We start from the raw sequence: 19,784 nt of genomic DNA, 5'->3' as shown, positions 1-19,784 counted from the left end.
ATAGTTTCCCTATCTCATTCAATTTTTTTGAAAAAAATTTAATGGCTTCATAGTATTTAGTCAAATGAATAAACCCTAATTTGTTTAATCATCCTCTTAATGTTAAACATTTATATAACATAATTTTATTATAACATTGTGATGATACGATGGACATCTGCATATATAAATCTTTGTCTAAGTATATATTTCTTTAGGTTAGATTCCTATAAAAAGTGTTTTTAGGTCAAAAAGAATAAAGGAATGAACATTTTAAAGGCTTTTTATATACATTGTCATGTTGCTTCCATAATGCCTATAACAATTTTCACTCCTATGTGACTATATCATTACAGCCTCACTAGTATGGATTGTTATAAGTTTTAAAAAATCTTTGCCAATTTGACAGATAAGAAATTGCCTCTCTTTTTTTCATATTTTTATTGACACTTGAACATTAAAATTTTTCAGTTAACCATTTGTATTTCTTCTTTGATGAAATAATCTGTTTACGTCTTTGTTTTTTACGTTGGTATTATATTTTCCTTGATTTGTAAGAAACCTTTATAATGAGGAATTAATGGGTCATATTTATTATAAATACTTTCCCCAGTTTGATGTTTGCTTTAAAATTTTGATTTTCATGGTGTATTTTTTAAGGAAAGGGAATCATTGTTAAGTAGCATCTTCATTGAGATTTTGCTCTAAGAGTTCTTCCATGGCATTTGCGCCTAGAGTACTTGACCATTCTAAGATCATTTCAATATCACTACACTTTCTTCTAGGTAAAAACATGCCATTTTTACATTTAACAATTAATATGGAATTAATTTTGATATAAGCTGAGAATCTAAATTGTTTTTTTCCTACCAGTTAATTTTATCAACACTATTAAATAATTCTTCCTTTCCTTTTGGGTTGTGATGTAAACCTTAGTATACACTCAGTTTTTATCTATACTGAGGTCTGTATCTGTGCCTGCTCTGTGGCTCTGTTAGTTCTTGTATGATTATCAGGCTTATAAACCACTGTAACATCACATTTTACTAGTTTGTAGAGTAAGTCTCTCTCTGTTATACTTTGCCAGACTGTTCTTACCAAGTCTCAACTATTGGTTCTCCCAAATAAATCTTAGAGACATTTGTCAGTTTCCAAAATACATTGACATTTTTATTATAATTGCATCAAATCTATAAACTAATTTGAGAAAGATACCTTAATAAGATTTTGTCTTTACATATAAGAAATTAGTAATGACCTACTTTTTAAAAATAGGTTTCCTACTCAGAGATCATGGAAACTGATGACAGGTAGAACAGTGTCCTGCATTGGTCTCTGTTCTCTTGAAAAAGACAATTTGATATGAGCTTTGATGTTAAAATCTCACGTGATTTAAACTCCCCCACAATCCCAGACTCACAGTTTACCATCTATTGACACTACTCATATTCCTACATCAGAAGTGTTTTAGTAGTACTCCCTGTAGATTTGTATCCTCCAGAATAAACTCTGGAAAGAATGGAGCAAATTATCAGTGAAGGGCAAGGATGGGATGTTCACAGTGCTAAAGACATCCCTGACTTGGATGTCTCCTCCTTTGGGATGCTCTGTCTCACCTCCCAGGACGAGATAATAGCCTTGACCTTCGTGACATTCCTATACCTTGTACATATCTAGTTACCACTTAGCACATGATAGTTAATTATTGGATTCTATGTCAGCCTTCCCTACCTGACTGATAGCTCCTTAACGGAAAGAGCTATGTTTAATTCATCTTTGTGTCCCCAGGCTCTAGCACAGTAGGTATTCAGAATGTTTCTGAAGAAATAAATTGATGACAGAACAACCTGAAGAGATAGAGAAGTTGAAAGATCTCTTTGGGAAGCTCAGAGGGGAATAACAACTTGCCTTGGGTATAGCCTGGGGCTCAAGGATTTCACCCAGTGTGTTACAGAGTGGTTCTATACTCTCAGAGAACATTTTTTTTTTCTTCTCATGATTTTAAATTACATCATTTTCAAATTACAGAGAAATACATAAGTTCATTGAACGACCAAAACTGATTTGTTCTCTTTAACTTTTGCTCTGAATGCTTACCCAAGCACTCTGTACAAAACAGATCCATATGGTCTTTACAAGCCTTCTGATTTGATATGGATAGGACATAGTACCTGAGGCTTTATTTTCCCTTTAGACTGGAAAATCTGTGGTGTGTCCATCCATATCCCCCATGAACATGTTCAAGGTGGTTGGATGAAATTACTTAGCTAGGGAGCAAAATCTGTCTTGGTTTACAAATAACCGGCTCATAGATGAAAAAGTAACTTTGGTACTTGCTTCATATAAACTATCTTTTAACCAACTGGACTGAATTAAAGACAATAAAAGTTAATGAAGAATAAACGTCAAAGCTATGAAATTATATTGCACATTTGTTGATAATTATTGAAAATTCATAAGCAACTGTTCACTGGGGTATATTACACATAACAATGTTGACTGTAAAATGCACATGAATTTGAAGGCTACAGATTTCAACACTGTCATACAGGATTCTAAAATAATTGTACATATACTAGGTTAACATTTTCTCAGTTACTGTGAAATCAATGATAAAAATAAAGGGCCTGGATTTCTTACCTCTTGGAGAACTTCGTCTAAGATTTCAGCAATTTTTTCATGTGGCTGTTCAAAGTTCATGTCCTTTGCCATTTTTACCGTCTCCTTTATTATGGAAAGAACTTCTGGATGATCTGCAGTTACCTCTTCTATCACATATTCTATTACATCTAAAGTAAAATAAATCAATAAATTAATGCCATTAATAATTTTAGTAAACAATGCTATTTGCAATAGAACATGATTGTAAATACCTAACCCAAGGACGTACTCTTCGTGTTCCTGCAGCACATGCCAGAAAAAGGGAGAAATAGACTAGACAGGAAATAAGTCAGGAATCACAAAATAACAGAGCAGTGGCTTAAAGCCAGTGCATCAGAATGAAAGTGAATGAGGCATGAAAAAAGTCATGTCAGGCAGGAGTCAAAACTCAGGAAGCCAGGGAGAAGACGTAGGAACCAAAGGCTTCCAGGGGTCAAGCTAAAACTTGGGCATCTAGGGAATGAGTCAGAAAACAAAATAAGTACTTCCAATTATAAGCATGAAACTAAATGGGACAATAAGAGGACAGGAGGTAGGCAAGTTGGAGGGGATGGAAGAAAGGGTGGCATAGGCCGGTTTTTGAAGCGTTAGACTTGATTCTTGTCTCATTGTGTGCTGAATGTTTCCTTACACAGCTGAGCTGGCTCACAGGCTGCAACATGATGTAAACATTCATCCACTCCTCTAATGGGACATGAGATTGGCAGCTCCACCTGACTACTCTACCTCTACCTTTCCAATAGTGCCTCCTGAGCTGCCCCAAGGCTCTATCCATCAGGGTCTCCTGCCAGAGCCCAAATGATCCTTGCCCAGAAAAACCCCAAAGGACCTTTGAAGAGCAGCTGCCTGCTGCCCTCCTTGTCGTGAAGTGAGAAGTCTGTCCTCAGGGATAGAGAGAGCCAGCAGTTTCTGGAGAGCCAGAGTGGAAGAGGCAAGAACCCAAGATCTTCTGATAGCCAGGGAAAGAGGACATGGGGAGGCAGAAATAGCCAGGCAAAGATACTAAATGTGCCAGAAGATGCTAGTGGTCTACCCAATATCTGGTCTCCTTTTCCTTAGTAACAGAACCCTGATTTTGTTAGGGTCAGCAATGTGCCTAGCTAAAAACACTACATCTCCTAACTTCCCTTATAGTTTGGATGGCTGGTAGATAAGATGCAAGAAAAATTTGGGGAGGGGAGGCGGTGAGTCTTCTTGTTTTCTATTTAAAGAGGAATAACTCAGCTGGATGGAATGCCAATTTTTTGTCCCTTGCCTTTTCCCTTTTCCTGCACACTGATATGATGGCTGGCACGCTAGCAGCCATCTTGTGAATTATTACAGTAGCCACATGCCAGGAATGGCAGAAAAGATAGATCTCCTATCTTCTCAATATTCTTGTTCACAAAAACAATATATCACATGTTCTTTTTTCTGTGTTTCTGCATGTCTAACTGTTCATATTATAGTAGCCTTTAAGATAGAGTAAGTGGATATTAATAATACTTTTTTTAAAAAAACCACACACACGTTACTCCTTCAAAATTCTAAAGGAACTATTTGTGATTTTTAGATCCACAGTCTAAGAAAACCAAATTACACAAATATTAATTTACCTTTTTTTGAATCCAACATTAGATCTTGACTAGAGTCTTGTTGACTTCTTTGAAGTGTAGGCGTTTCACTTGTTTCTTTTTCATCTGTGAATAAAACGCTGTTAACATGTAAAGAACAGTATTTAAAGTGTAGGTGAATCCCAAAAAAGATTGTGGTACGGGCCCAGGGACCCAGGACTCATGTTCCCAATTTCTTAAAAAATTAAAATAACAACCATAATAATCAAATAGGTAAACTATCAGCAGTAGAAAATAAAGATAATGACTTAACTTATGACAAAACCAAGAGTAATTTCAGTTTCATATAATGCCAGTGGATGTAAATTGAAAAAAAATCAAATTTTCCCTTCCTGAGGTAACTAACAGACTCTTGGCTCCAGGAGGTAAAGGCTGTGCTTATCTCAGACATAGGGGGGAGAAAGGGTGCCTTTTACCAGGGTACACTGGCAGCATTGGCATCCCTCCAGCAGTGGGTAGAGGCACTGATGACTGCTTCTACCTTGGACAGCTTCCCCCAAAGAGGGAACAGATAATACAAGGGAGGGGCTCTCTTTGTGTATGTATTGGTGCTGGGAACTCTGCAGCAGCAGAGATGGGGTTCCCAGATGCCACTTGGCCAAAATTTTAATTTCTGGGTCTTTTGTTAAGTGTGTGTGTGCGCATGCATGCTGGGGGAGGAGAAGTGTCATATATAAGTTTCTGACAGTGCCCAGTTCAATTCCTACTCAGCTTGAAATAAACACAAGGCAAAGACACAGCTATCTGAATCAGGAGGAGAAACCAAATAGAAAAGATCAGCCCTACATTATATAACACAATAAATTATATATGCAATTAAAAATTAAATACAAAAAGGTCAGACCAATAAAAAAAAGAATATAAGTATATATATTAAATCTCCGGTTGAGAGGAAGACTTTTTAAGCCTGAAAGTAAATGGAAGAAATCAACAAAGGGAAAGTAATGATTTGACTATGAAAATGTGAAAAATTCCTCTACTTCAAAAACAGCAAGCTGATTTAAAAGACAAACCACCCAATTTGGAAAAAAAATATGAAAAATAAGTGAGTAATATAGAAAATTTATATAGGAACCATATAACTGATACAATTTAGAAAAATGGGCAAAAGACAAAAATAGTCACCTCAGAAAAGAAGAAATATAAATGGCTAACACAGTATTAAAATACTAAACTTCAGAAATAGTCAAATAATATTTAAAAAGAGAAAATACCGAGGAAACTATAATATGTAGTTTGTATATTCCTGACGGGAACATAATTTGGAACAATTTTATGCAAAGCAATTTGACTCTGTCTGTAGCTTCATACTCATCAAACTAGTGACTCCACTTATGTCAACATGCAGACAAAACTTCATGTAGAAAATTCATTGGAAAAAAATTCACTGGATCATTATTTGTATTAGTAGCAAAAAAATAATTTAAGTTTTCGATGTAATGAACTAGTTAAAACTATTACCTATAAATAGGGAAATTGTGCAGTAATTTTAAATGAGGGTTAAAGTATTTTCTAATGAAATTATATAATTAAATGTAACATGAATAAAAAATAAAAATAGTTTACATTGTATGCTCTTGATTATATAAATGGAAAAGTTTTATAAGGGTAAATAGCACTAAATGATAACATTTCATAGCTACAACTTTGGGTTTATGATGCTCTGATTCCAACCCATTAAAGGAAGCAGAGAGCTTTTAAGAAAATTTATTATTGTATGATAATGATTGTGTCACGTCTGGAAACATACAAAAAAATTTGGGGGGCGTTCTAACTGTATTAGACTTGTTGGGTTCTATTTTCTTCTTCATTCTGGTAAATCTATTTCTGTTCTACAGCTGCTCAGTTTAAATCTGTAAGAGAGAAGCTAACTCTTTTTCTCCTGAAGTTTCCAATTTGAGGGAGGGGGGTGGGTAATTTTAAGCTTCAATATAAACATGATAAAATATGGAATAAATGGGAATAAGATCCACAAGCATGGCATTAGCAGCTCATTTTGTTACCGTCTTTATCATCTGACTTCATTTTGGCTTCTTCGTTGTCCTCTAAAGAGCTTTCTCTTTGGGATTCAAGAGTGAACACTGCAGTGAAAGAATAATATGCTTTATCAGCTAATCTGTTTATATTAGGAAAGATTTGGCTAATAATATTAGCAACATTTTCTTTATCATCTTCATCAAATGACAGATGCAACTCTTCTGAGCTTTTATATGCATCAGTTGGGAACTCATTTTCCTTCCTTTCAAATTCTCTTTGAGGGTCTTTTGAAGTTGACTGGGTTGAAAGATAGTAATTGGCTGTGTTAGCAAAAGGTAGCTGGGGGTAGGTAGACAGCCTTGGGCGTGTGAGTTATGACTCAGTCAGTGTGGCTTTGGTGAATCATTTGATCTCCTTGTCTAAACTTCTACTGGGCAAAAGGAGGATAATTAAACTGAAAACATCGCTGCAACATTAACTGAGATAATGGCTGTAAACAATGAACTTAGAAAAGGCTTGGCACACAGGAAGCCTGCTCCATATTAGCTGCCATCCTCTGTATTATTATATAATTTTCTGTGTTAAAAAACCTCAATATTCTCCACTGACAAAATTTCTTAAAAATATATTGGAGTGTGTGATGAATTGGGAGATTGGGATTGACATATATACACTAATATGTATAAAATGGATAACTAATAAGAACGTGTTGTATAAAAAAATATATAAAATAAAATTCAGAAATTCAAAGAATATATATATATTGGAGTAAAACCCCTAGCAAAAATATTCCAATTTTTTAAATGTTAAAAAGGGTTAACCTTATTGTCAGATTTGGAATAATTAGTGAATTTGAAAAGAGACTTAGGTTTGCAGCATATGAGAGATATCATCTATTTCTATATTCCAGTGAGAAAAGGCAATTTGTGGAAAGATGTAAAATCTGTGATTTCATGCCACAATTTGATGTGAAAGGAATCACTACAGACTCTGAGAAACATTATAGAACACTGTTCATCTTCCAGAAGCCCTGCTTCCTCTCTCCATCCAGGTTTCAGTTAAATGTTCCCTCTTCAGAGATGTCTTCCCTGGTTATCTTAACACTCCAGCGCCCCTACCACAATCACCACCTGCCCGATTACTGTGTTATATATTCTTTCTATCTGTTTACTTTTCCCCCCTCTACCGCCCATTAAAATGTAACCACCTCAAGGACAGGAGCTTCAAGTGTCTTGTTCACCTCTGTTGCTCAGTGTCTACAATCATGTCTAACACAAGAAGGTACTCAAGTGCTTTTGAATGAATTAAAGAATTCATTTTTGAATGAATTAATAAATGCATTTTATACAGGCTCAAACAGATTGAGTAACAAGCCATCTTAGTAGTCTGGGTCAATACTTCTCAGGCTTTAGTTGGTGAGTTTTCCAAGAGTATTTGTTTATAATTTTGGTCTTAATTTTGAAGATAATATGATAAATACATAAATTCATTCTTTTTAACATCTTTATTGGAGTATAATTACTTTACAATGTTGTGTTAGTTGCTGCTGTATAACAAAGTGAATCAGCTATACGTATACATATATCCCCATATCTCCTCCCTCTTGCATCTCCCTCTCACACTCCCTATCCGACCCCTCTAGGTGGACACAAAGCACTGAGCTGATCTCCCTGTGCTATGCGGCTGCTTCCCACTAGCTATCTATTTTACATTTGGTAGTGTATGTATGTCCATGCCACTCTCTCACTTCGTCCCAGCTTACCCTTCCCCCTCCCCGTGTCCTCAAGTCCATTCTCTACGTCTGCGTCTTTATTCCTGTCCTGCCTCTAGGTTCATCAGAACCTTTTTTTTTTTTTTTTTTTTTAGATTCCATATATATGTGTTAACACACGGTATTTGTTTTTCTCTTTCTGACTTATTTCACTCTGTATGACAGACTATAGGTCTATCCACCTCAATTTCATTTCTTTTTATGGCTGAGTAATACTCCATTGTATATATGTGCCACATCTTCTTTATCCATTCATCTGTCAATGGACACTTAGGGTGCTTCCATGTCCTGGCTATTGTAAATAGAGCTGCAGTGAACATTGTGGAACATGACTCTTTTTGAACTATGGTTTTCTCAGGGTATATGCCCGGTAGTGGGATTGCTGGGTCATATGGTAGTTCTATTTTTAGTTTTTTAAGGAACCTCCATACTGTTCTCCATAGTGGCTGTACCAATTTACATTCCTGCCAACAGTGCAAGAGGGTTCCCTTGCTCCACACCCTCTCCAGCATTTATCGTTTGTAGATTTTTTGATGATGGCCATTCTGACTGGTGTGGTGATGCCTCACTGTGGTTTTGATTTGCATTTCTCTAATCATTAGTGATGTTGAGCATCCTTTCATGTGTTTGTTGGCAATCTGTATATCTTCTTTGGAGAAATGTCTATTTAGGTCTTCTGCCCACTTTTGGATTGGGTTGTTTGTTTTGTTGATATTGAGCTGCATGAGCTATTTGTATATTTTGGAGATTAATCCTTTGTCAGTTGCTTCGTTTGCAAATATTTTCTCCCATTCTGAGGGTTGTCTTTTCATCTTGTTTATGGTGTCTTTTGTTGTGCAAAAGCTTTTAAGTTTCATTTGGTCCCATTTGTTTATTTTTGTTTTTATTTCCATTTCTCTAGGAGGTGGGTCAAAAAGGATCTTGCTGTGATTTATGTCATAGAGTGTTCTGCCTATGTTTTCCTCTAAGAGTTTGATAGTGTCTGGCCTCACATTTAGGTCTTTAATCCATTTTCAGTTTATTTTTGTGTACGGTGTTAGGAAGTGTTCTATTTTCATTCTTTTACATGTAACTATCCAGTTTTCCCAGCACCACTTATTGAAGAGTCTGTCTTTTCTCCCCTGTATATTCTTGCCCCCTTTATCAAAAATAAGGTGACCGTATGTGCGTGGGTTTATCTCTGGGCTTTCTATCCTGTTCCATTGATCTATAGTTCTGTTTTTGTGCCAGTACCATACTGTCTTGATTACTGCAGCTTTGTAGTATAGTCTGAAGTCAGGGAGTCTGATTCCTCCAGTTCTGTTTTTCTTTCTCAAGATTGCTTTGGCTATTTGGGGTCTTTTGTGTTTCCATACAAATTGTGAAATTTTTTGTTCTACTTCTGTGAAAAATGCCATTGGTAGTTTGATAGGGATTGCATTGAATCTGTAGATGGCTTTGGGTAGTATAGTCATTTTCAAAATGTTGATTCTTCCAATCCACGAACATGGTATATCTCTCCATCTGTTTGTATCATCTTTAATTTCCTTCATCAGTGTCTTATAGTTTTCTGCATACATATATCTTTTGCCTCTTTGGGTAGGTTTATTCCTAGGTATTTTATTCTTTTTGTTGCAGTGGTAAATGGGAGTGTTTCCTTAATTTCTCTTTCAGATTTTTCGTCATTAGTGTATAGGAATGCAAGAGATTCTTGTGCATTAATTTTGTATCCTGCTACTTTACCAGATTCATTGATTAGCTCTAGTATTTTTCTGGTAGCACCTTTAGGATTCTCTACGTATAGTATCATGTCATCTGCAAACAGTGACAGGTTTACTTCTTCTTTTCTGATTTGGATTCCTTTTATTTTTTTAATTCTCTGATTGCTGTGGCTAAAACTTCCAGAACAATGTTGAATAACAGTGGTGAGAGTGGGCACCCTTGTCTTGCTCCTGATCTTAGAGGAAATGCTTTCAGTTTTTCACCACTGAGAATGATGTTGGCTGTGGGTTTGTCATATATGGCCTTTATTATGGTGAGGTAGGTTCCCTCTATGCCCACTTTCTGGAGGGGTTTTAAAATAAATGGGTGTTGAATTTTGTTGAAAGCTTTTTCTGCAACTATTGAGATGATCATATGGTTTTTATCCTTCAATTTGTTAATATGGTGTATCACATTGATTGATTTGCGTATAATCAAGAATCCTTGCATTCCTGGGATAAACCCCACTTAATCGTGGTGTATGATCCTTTTAATGTGCTGTTGTATTTCTGTTTGCTAGTATTTTGTTGAGGATTTTTGCATCTATGTTCATCAGTGATACTGGCCTGTAGTTTCTTTTTTTGTGACATCTTTGTCTGGTTTCAGTATCAGGGCGATGGTGGCCTTGTAGAATGAGTTTAGGAGTGTTCCTCCCTCTGTTATATTTTGGAAGAATTTGAGAAGGATAGGTGTTAGCTCTTCTCTCAATGTTTGATGGAATTCGCCTGTGAAGCCATCTGGTCCTGGGCTTTTGTTTGTTGGAAGATTTTTAATCACAGTCTCAATTTCAGTGCTTGTGATTGGTCTGTTCGTATTTTCTATTTCTTCCTGGTTCAGTCTCAGAAGGTTGTGCTTTTCTAAGAATCTGTCCATTTCTTCCAGGTTGTCCATTTTATTGGCATATAGTTGCTTGTAGTAATCTCTCATGATCCTTTGTATTTCTGCACTGTCAGTTGTTACTACTCCTTTTTCATTTCTAATTCTGTTGATTTGAGTGTTCTCCCTTTTTTTCTTGATGAGTCTGGATAATGGTTCATCAATTTTGTTTATCTTTTCAAAGAACCATAGTTTTATTGATCTTTGCTATTGTTTCCTTCATTTCTTTTTCATTTATTTCTGATCTGATCTTTATGATTTCTTTCCTTCTGCTAACTTTGGGGGTTTTTTTTTGTTCTTCTTTCTCTAATTGTTTTAGGTATAAGGTTAGGTTGTTTATTTGAGATGTTTCTTGGTTCTTGTTTCTTGAGGTAGGATAGTATTGCTATAAACTTCCCTCTTAGAACTGCTTTTGCTGCATCCCATAGGTTTTGGGTTGTCGTGTTTTCATTGTCATTTGTTTCTAGGTATTTTCTGATTTCCTCTTTGATTTCTTCAGTGATCTCTTGGTTATTTAGTAGCGTATTGTTTAACCTCCATGTGTTTGTATTTTTTACAGTTTTTTTCCTGTAATTGATATCTAGTGCTAACAGCCATAAAAGGGGAAATTGACAGTAACACAATAATAGTAGGGGACTTTAACACCCCACTTTCACCAAAGAACTGATCATCCAAAATGAAAATAAATAAGGACACACAAGCTTTAAATGACACATTAGACCAGATGGACTTAATTGATATTTATAGGACATTCCATCCAAAAACAACATAATACTCTTTCTTCTCAAGTGCTCATGGAACATTCTCCAGGATAGATCATATCTTGGGTCACAAATCAAGCCTTGGTAAATTTAAGAAAATTGAAATCGTATCATAAATTCATTCTTTATCATCTAGATGATCATTTGGATGGTATGTTATTTGAACGCTGGTCTTTTTGATGTTGTTTTTTATAATCTCTCAGGCACCTGGTTGGCCCCTCTTACTTGTTTATAGGCTAATAAGAAACAAGAGAGGCAGATTTATTAGGCAAAAAATGTGTTTTTGCCTAGCAAAAGCTCAACACTGCCATGTAAGAAGTAATTTCCTTGATATTTAAATAGTTTCAAGCATAGAAAGTGATGGCAAGCTTCCCAGTTTATATAAAAAGTTAGTGAAACTCTGATAGCAAATTCTGACAAATAGAGCACGTACACACACACACAAAAACTATAAATGAATCACACTTATGAGTATAAAAAAAAATTCTAGATTAACAGCCAAAAGAAATTCAGAAAATCAGAAATACAAGAATGGCTTAGTGTTGGAAAATATTTTAGTATAATTGATCAAATCAGTAGGTCAAAGGATTAAAAATTTTATGATCATCTTGATAGATTCTGAGAAGGCATTTGATAATGTTCAACATCCATTCTGGATAAAAATATTTAATAACATTATGAAGAAACATTGACGAGAATCCCTTTACTGAGGCCCACTATCACTGCCACCATTTAACATCATTCTAGAACTGCTAGCCTACATAATTATTCAAGAAAGGAAATAAGCATAAATATTGGGAAAAAGGGAGTTGAAACTATGCTTCTTTTCAAATGATAAGATTGGCTATCTGCAAAACTCAAGAGACTCAACTAAAAATCTATCAAAACTAGGAAGTAAGTTTAGTAAGGTGGATTGTTACAAATAAACATAAAAATCAAACAGCTTTCCAACATACAGGTAATAACTACTTGGAAAATGTAATAGAAAAATAATCCCATTTAATAGTAACAAAATGAAAAAATTTCTAGAAATAAACTTATTAAGAAAAGTATTGACAATACATGAAGAAAGTTATAAAATGTTAAGGAAGGATACAAATATTAGGCCAAAAAATGGAGATTTAATCTGTCTGCATGAGAAGATTTAATAGTAAAGATGTGAATTCTCATCAGTTTATTGTATAATGTTAACACAGTCCTCCGACTAGGATTTGCCGTAAAACTTGACAAAATTCTACAAGCATCCCAAAGCCTAGTATAGCTCCTGGCACCCAGTAAGTACTCACTTTACGGATAAATGAAAGAATACCCAGGAATAATTTTAAAACAGAATGTTTTGAGGAAGAACTTGCATTACTGGATTTAGAACGCATCATAAGATTTTAATAATATTTTGCATTAAAGGTTGTAATATAAAGATCAAATCACAGAAAGTTCAGAAGTTTACACACACACAAACTTAAGATAAAGTTGCCCTTTCAAACATCCAGTAAAATTATGGATAATTTAATAAGTGTTATTTGTAAAATTGCCTCACCATTTAGAAAAAATGAATTTAGATCTCTAGCACAAAATTTATGACAATAAGTACATATTAATTAGAAAGAAGCATTATTTTAAAATGAGATAATGCAACTTTGTATATGCCATAGGACCATAATTAATCATTACAAATATGAATAGAAAAAAGAGAGGGGTGAAGAATACAACACATTCTTATCAGTGAATATCTCTGGGGAGTAAGTATGAGTGACTTTTTCTTCCATGTGCTTTTTCCAGGTTTCTGTGATCACTTGAGAGACACAAGAGATAAGAATACAGACACTGATTTGAATCCTCATAACTTGCTGCCTGTGGTCAAATTATATAACTCCTCTGAGCCTTAATTTCTTCATCCACTAAAAATAGAGATACAAATACCTACCTTACCCATATGGTTATGTGAGGTTATAATTTTATAACTTCATTTTTAAGGTGCAAACTAAGCTTGTCCACTTGCTACTTAACTTATGTTACCTGCCTGGTCCCTCTTGGCAACTGGGTTTGCCACCCTAGTCTAGACATAAATATTTAAGAAATCCTTCTGCTAACACTTCAAACAACAACAACAACAACAACAACAACAACCTACTTCACAGGTCTATTATGAGGATCAAATAGGATAATACATGTAATGCATTTAGCATAGCCTCAACATATAGTAAATGCTCAATTAATTTAGCTATTATTTCTTTCGTAATGAGGAAAATTTTATTAGGAAAAGAATACTTGAAATTGAGGCAGTGATGGTTATAGTAGGATGATTATATAGTAGGATAGTTATAGTATGACAGTATACTGCCACAGCTTCTGGGAAATCCAAACAGTGGTGGTTAAATCTAGTCTAAAATTGCTGGAGCTAATCTCAAATTTTGGATCCAGATCTTTGAATGTGAGGAAGATCCCACAAAGTGTACAGGAACTGCTGCACTGAGAGTATTCCATTAAGAAGAGATGTTTAGATTAAACTACTTTCATGTATTCTAATGTGACTAGTTACGTGGATGCCAACTCTAGATATAAATTCTACCAAAGCCAATCAATAAATTTTCAAAAGTAGCCAAGAAATGAAAACTCTCATTTTTCCTGGAGAAAACTAGAAACTCGCCCCCCCTCCCCCAGACCAAAACTCTGTGTCTATTTTAAAATAATATGATAAAGAGTGAGAGTCAGGAAGAGGCAGAATGGTCAAGAGAAAGATCTCTGGGACTTCGGAAACGAGGGTTCAAGTCTCAGCTATGCCACCAGCTGGGTGAATATATCAGGAAGCCATTTAACCTCCTGTGCCTCTGTTTCCTTATCTGTAAAGTTATGGAATTGTGTTAATGGATCACCAAGTCTTCTTCCGGTTTCACTGTTTTATAACTTTTGGATTTGAAATTAATATTCCCCAAATAGAAATATTTAATTACAATCAAGGCTGACACACAAGCCTAAAACAACAGCAACAGCAGCAACAGCAGCAACAACACAAACTCCACGAGTCAGGTGAAGTGTTGTCATCACAACTGGTGTAAATAAAGGTGCAAATTCTGCTCAGTCTCTGCCCAGCAAGCAGATCTATTAAAGTAAAGAAATCTAAATTTGGAAACTCTGATTCCTTTCCTTAGACATCCAGAATTGAAATCTTTTTCTCTGTGTAAGATTCAGGTTTATGTATATTCATTTCTTCAACCACTTATTAAGAGGCTGCAATGCAATGTGCAAGGTGCCAGGGATATCAAGACAAGCAAACCAAGTTCTTGCCTTCAGGTAGTCAAGCTTAACTGTTGACCTAAGCTTAAAACACACATTTTAAAAAGATAGTTCACCTTGTTTTTTAGCTTGTAGTTCTGAGAGAAGCTGCTCTTTTACAGCTTTAATGGCTGCTTCAGTGGCCTCAGCTATAGTATTTCTGGTTAGCGTTTCAAGGGCTTTATCAAAACGTGGTTGAACAATTTTATTGTAGTCAACTACCTGCAAAGAATATTTGAGAAAACCAACATAAGCACAAGTTACTCTGAATATTAAGCACACTGTTCATCTACATCTATTTCTATAGCTATACCTATCCATCTCAAAAATCTTAATGCTGCTTGAGGTATGTTATTCTCAGAATTCAGTGATTTTTGAGTACTTGCTTTCACAGAAATTCAATATATATATAAATATATATTTATATATGTATGCTAATGTAATATACATTCAAATTAGATGTATATTTTTAAAATCAACATTTTATGTATAATCTACATACAATAAAAGGCACCCATTTTAAGTATAGAGTTTGATGAGTTTTTACAAATATATACATGACAATGACCACATTCAAAATATAGAACATTTATATCACCCCAGAAAGTTCCCTCATCCTCCTTTATAGTCAGTTCCTGGCCCCTGGCAATCACTTTGTTTTCTGTCACTATAGTTTTGCCTTTTCTAGAATTTCATATAAATAGAACCATACAGTATATAATCTTTTCCAAGCTTTTCTACCTTAGCATAATGTTTTTGAGATTCATCCGTGTAACTGTATATCTCAGTAATTTATTCCTTTTTATTTTTGAGTAGTATCATTGTATGAATACACCATAGTTTTTAATCCATTCATCATGGACATTTGGGTTGTTTCCAGTTTTGGCTATTATAAATAAAGTACCAGTGAACATTTGTGAGAAAGTCTTTTCGTGGACATTATGTTTTCACATCTCTTGCATAAGTGCTGAGGAGTAGAATTACTGGGTCATATGATTAAGTATATGTTTGACTTTATAATAAACCACTAAACTGTTTCCAGAGTGGTTAAAACTATTTTATAGTCCTAGCGGCAAAGTATGAAAATTGCAGTTATTCCACCTCATCACCAACACTTGGTTTTGTGAATCCTTCACATTTTAGCCACCCTAGTTGGTGTGAAATCTCATTGCAGTTTAAATTTACATTTCCCTAATCACTGACAATTTTGAGCTTCTTTTTATGAGCTTATTGGTCATTCACTTACCCATATGTTTAACTTTTGCCTAGTTAAAAAATTAGATTAGAATTCTACATATATTTTGAATATAAGTCCTTTGTTAGGCAGATAATATACTTAATACTGAATGTTGGGATGTTAGATTTATATATGCCTTTTAAGTTTAAATAATATTTCCATACTTCTAGATTCAATTTTGCTCTTCCTTCAATATGCTTATATTACTTTATTCCATGCCAACAAAAATACATCCACACCATCATTTTTAATGGATGAACACTATTGTATTAGATGAATATATTACAAATTAATATTTAACTAAAATACCAATTATATTTAGATATACATGATTTTGTTATTATAAACTAGGTTATGAAGAACATAGTTATGTCTACGTCTTTGATAGTTTCTTCAGGAAAAACTTATAGTTCAAAGGATATGTATAGATTTTAGGCTTTTATATGTATTTCCAATTGCTATCCCTAATGATTATACCTTAACCAGCAACGTATGAGAATGTACTTTCCCAATCCTAGCCACACATCAATATTGGTTGTTAATATGATTTTTCAACAGTGAGATTGACATGACATATATCTGGTTTTTTTGGCCTCTCCCTGATTATCAAGGTGATATCCCTTTTCTCATGTGTAATGGCTATTTGGATCAACTATTTTGTGAACTGCCTGTTTGCTATCATTTTCTGTTGGGGCTTTTACATATTGATTCGTAAAAACTCTTTACATTTTAAAATTATAATTCTTTTGTCTGACACATACTGTGAAGGTTTTAAAACATGTCCACAAATGCTTTAATATTCCTTTCTTCAGAAGGTGAAGACTAATTCCCCTCTTCTTTAGTGTAGGCAGGACTTAATGACTTACTTTAAATGAATATAGTATGGGGCATTTTTCATTTAAAAAGGGAAATGGCAAACCACAGAGTGGTAGAAAATATTCATAATGTTTATAATAAAAAAAAATCTGTATATAGACAACATAAGTAACTCCTAACAATAATATGCAAAAAAGTTAAAAATGGGCAAGAGGCTTGAACAAAGCGAACAAACACTTCAAAAAGCAAATATCTGAATAACATATGAAAAAATGTTGAACCTCATTAGACATCAGGGAAATGCAAATTAAAACCTCAGTGAGATATACCCACTAGGATGGCTAAAACTAGAAAGACTGAACATAACAAAAGCTGGCAGGAATGTGTAACTCTCATACACTGCTGGTAGGATAGTAAATTGGCAGAACTAGTCTTGAAAACAGTTTGGCATTTTCTACACAAGTTGACTATGTATGTATACCTTATGTCCCAGAAATTTTACTCCTAGATATACCTTCAAACTATATAAAGATATGCATGTATACACCAAGAAACATGTACAAGACTGTTTATAGCAATGTTATTCACAATTTCCTGAACTGGAATCAACCTAAGCTTTATTGACACGCAAATGGATAATAAATCATAATATAATTCAATCAATAGACTACAATAAAACAATAAAAATAAGCTATAGCTATACTTAATAACATGCATAAATATCACAATTATAATGTTAAATGAAAGAAGCCAGACACAAAAAACATAAACTGTTTTAAGTCCATAAAGTTAAAAAAATATGCAAAGCTAATCTAATCTATGGTATTTGAATGTGTGCTTACATGGTAAAACCATAAAAGAAAAGTACAGAAGTGAGTATCATAAAGTTCAGGGCAGTGGTTACCTTTGTGGAAGGAGTAAGAGGATTGATATTAGAAAGAGGCATGAGGTGACTTCTGGGGTGCTGGGGTTCCATGTCTGACCTAGGTGGTGGTTATATGGGGGTTTGTTTTGTGATATTTCAATGAGCTTCACTTTTCTGTATGTTTGTCATATTTTACAATAAAAAAGTTATAAGCAAGTAGGAAATGTTACCCCTGTGTTTAAAAGAATAGCATTTGGAATAAATTCAAACTCCTTCCCAGGGCCTGCACTGTCTGACTACATCTTCAGCCATCTCCACCTTGTGCCATTCCTCCTTTCACACTACATGCTCCAACCACAATGGCCTTCATATAATTCCTCTAAATTCCAATCCCTCATCAAACTCTTTGGCTCTATCTTCAAATTATATCCCAAATCTGCCCACTTCTTACTACCTCTACTGCTATCACTCTGGTCTAAGCTAAAAGTAATTTCTCTTCACTTACCGAGGATGGAGAATAAGATCATTGAGGGGAGGGGTCAAGGAACTGTCAGGTCAAGGTGTTGGGAGGGTAATTTTTGTAGATAGTGAAATCACCAAGAATTATGACAGGAATGAGTGTGTGGAGGAAGGGTCAGTGGGCCAGGAGGGGGTGTAACCCAGGGAACAGGAAATGAGTGAAACCAAGAAAGGTAATGGGTGGCACAGTCTGCGTGACATAGCAGTCAAATCTGAGGACTTTCGGGAGTGGCTATGGTCTGGAAGCTGCACTAAAGCAGCAAGGAAGACCCCTTCCCCACTCCAAGCCCAGTGGAACAATTACCCAGTTGACAGTATAAAATTAAGAAAACTGAGCACAGGGAATTCCCTGGCAGTCCAGCAGTTAGGACTCCGTGCTTTCACTAGGTTCGATCCCTGGTCAGGGAACTAAGATCCCACAAGCCACGCTGTGCGGCTAAAAAAAAAATTTTTAATTTAAAAAAAAAAAGAAGAAAGAAACACCTATCAGGTTGCATCAGAAGAATGATTTATTAAAGCTGGAGTTTGGGGGGTTTAAAAAAAAAAAAGAAAACTGAGCACAAATCCTAAAAGTCCTAAAATCCCACAAAGTATAATCAAGTATAGATAGGTAGAAAGCTAGCTAGCTAGCTAGCTAAGTAGTTACCTTTCCTTTGTAATGTTTTGCAAGCAAATTGCTAAGTGTTGTTTTCCCTGAAGACTGAGGTCCAAATATGAACACTTTAAATGGTGGTGCTGGCATAGGTGGAAGAAGATAGGGACGTGGGTTCAATAAAAATGTTTTTAATGCTTCTTCTGATGAAAGACAGTATATTTTACCTAGAAAACTTAAAAAATGCCATTATCATAAACAACTGAAAAGAGGTATGGGCAAGTTTTTAAATTAAATTCTGAAAATCTTACTTACCTTACAGAAAAATCTGGCAATCCTTGAAAAATGTTACCTTCTTTTAAAGTCACCGGACATGTACGTCCCCATCTGCTTCTCTGCCATCTATATCTTGGTGCAATAAGTTTACAAGCTGCAAGAGTATGGAACAGCTCATCCTGTTAATAGCAAACAACATTAAAAATGTGGGCATAGGGGCTTCCCTGGTGGCGCAGTGGTTGAGAATTTGCCTGCCAATGCAGGGGACATGGGTTCGAGCCCTGGTCTGGGAAGATCCCACATGCCGTGGAGCAACCAGGCCCGTGAGCCACAACTGCTGAGCCTGTGCGTCTGGAGCTTGTGCTCCGCAACAAGAGAGGCCACGACAGTGAGAGGCCCACACACCACGATGAAGAGTGGCCCCCGCTCGCCGCAACTAGAGAAAGCCCACACACAGAAACGAAGACCCAACACAGCCAAAAATGAGTAAATAAATAAATAAATAAATAAATAAAATGTGGGCATAAGTTTGGCTGAAATTCACATTATTATTTCATTTCTTATTTTATCATGTTCTACTATTTAAGAAATAATTCAGAAAGGAAATTTTGGTTTTTTTCTCAATTGCAACCATTCTGTACTTGTCCAAAATTTAATAAGACAAATAGTTTTCATTTCTGTTTTAAGACCTTGTTTAAATTTTACTGAGCATTTTCTCTTGTAGGGTAGAATGAGCATAAGGTGGATATAGCATTTTCTATTATCTGTTTCAGGAAACAGATTCTGAAAAATTCTTATTGAAAAGGTTTGAAAACATACCAGAATCTT

The 19,784-nt window shown here is 35.1% G+C and overlaps 1 protein-coding gene across 4 annotated transcripts in view; it reads right to left on the bottom strand.

The window, feature by feature from the left end:
- AK9 (adenylate kinase 9) overlaps positions 1-19,784 on the bottom strand; it is a 118,200-nt gene that overhangs the window by 66,097 nt on the left and 32,319 nt on the right. For 2 of the 4 annotated variants that reach the window (XM_082475089.1, XM_082475090.1), the window contains exons 11-16: positions 18,996-19,135; positions 18,735-18,915; positions 14,729-14,873; positions 6,257-6,334; positions 4,236-4,319; positions 2,620-2,768 (exon numbers count right to left, since the gene is read on the bottom strand). In XM_082475089.1, coding sequence (XP_082331215.1) covers positions 2,620-2,768; positions 4,236-4,319; positions 6,257-6,334; positions 14,729-14,873; positions 18,735-18,915; positions 18,996-19,135 — 777 coding nt within the window. Of the gene's footprint in view, positions 1-2,619; positions 2,769-4,235; positions 4,320-6,256; positions 6,335-8,021; positions 13,171-14,728; positions 14,874-18,734; positions 18,916-18,995; positions 19,136-19,784 lie in introns of those variants that run through there. The other 2 variants (XM_082475091.1, XM_082475092.1) reach the window with 2 other exon arrangements.

This window comes from Balaenoptera physalus (genome assembly GCF_965194825.1).
Source record: "Balaenoptera physalus genome assembly, chromosome: 9".
In the NCBI taxonomy this organism is placed as follows: domain Eukaryota; kingdom Metazoa; phylum Chordata; class Mammalia; order Artiodactyla; family Balaenopteridae; genus Balaenoptera; species Balaenoptera physalus.
Note: the sequence above shows the minus strand (reverse complement) of the source record. Positions and strands in the feature narration are given on the sequence as shown.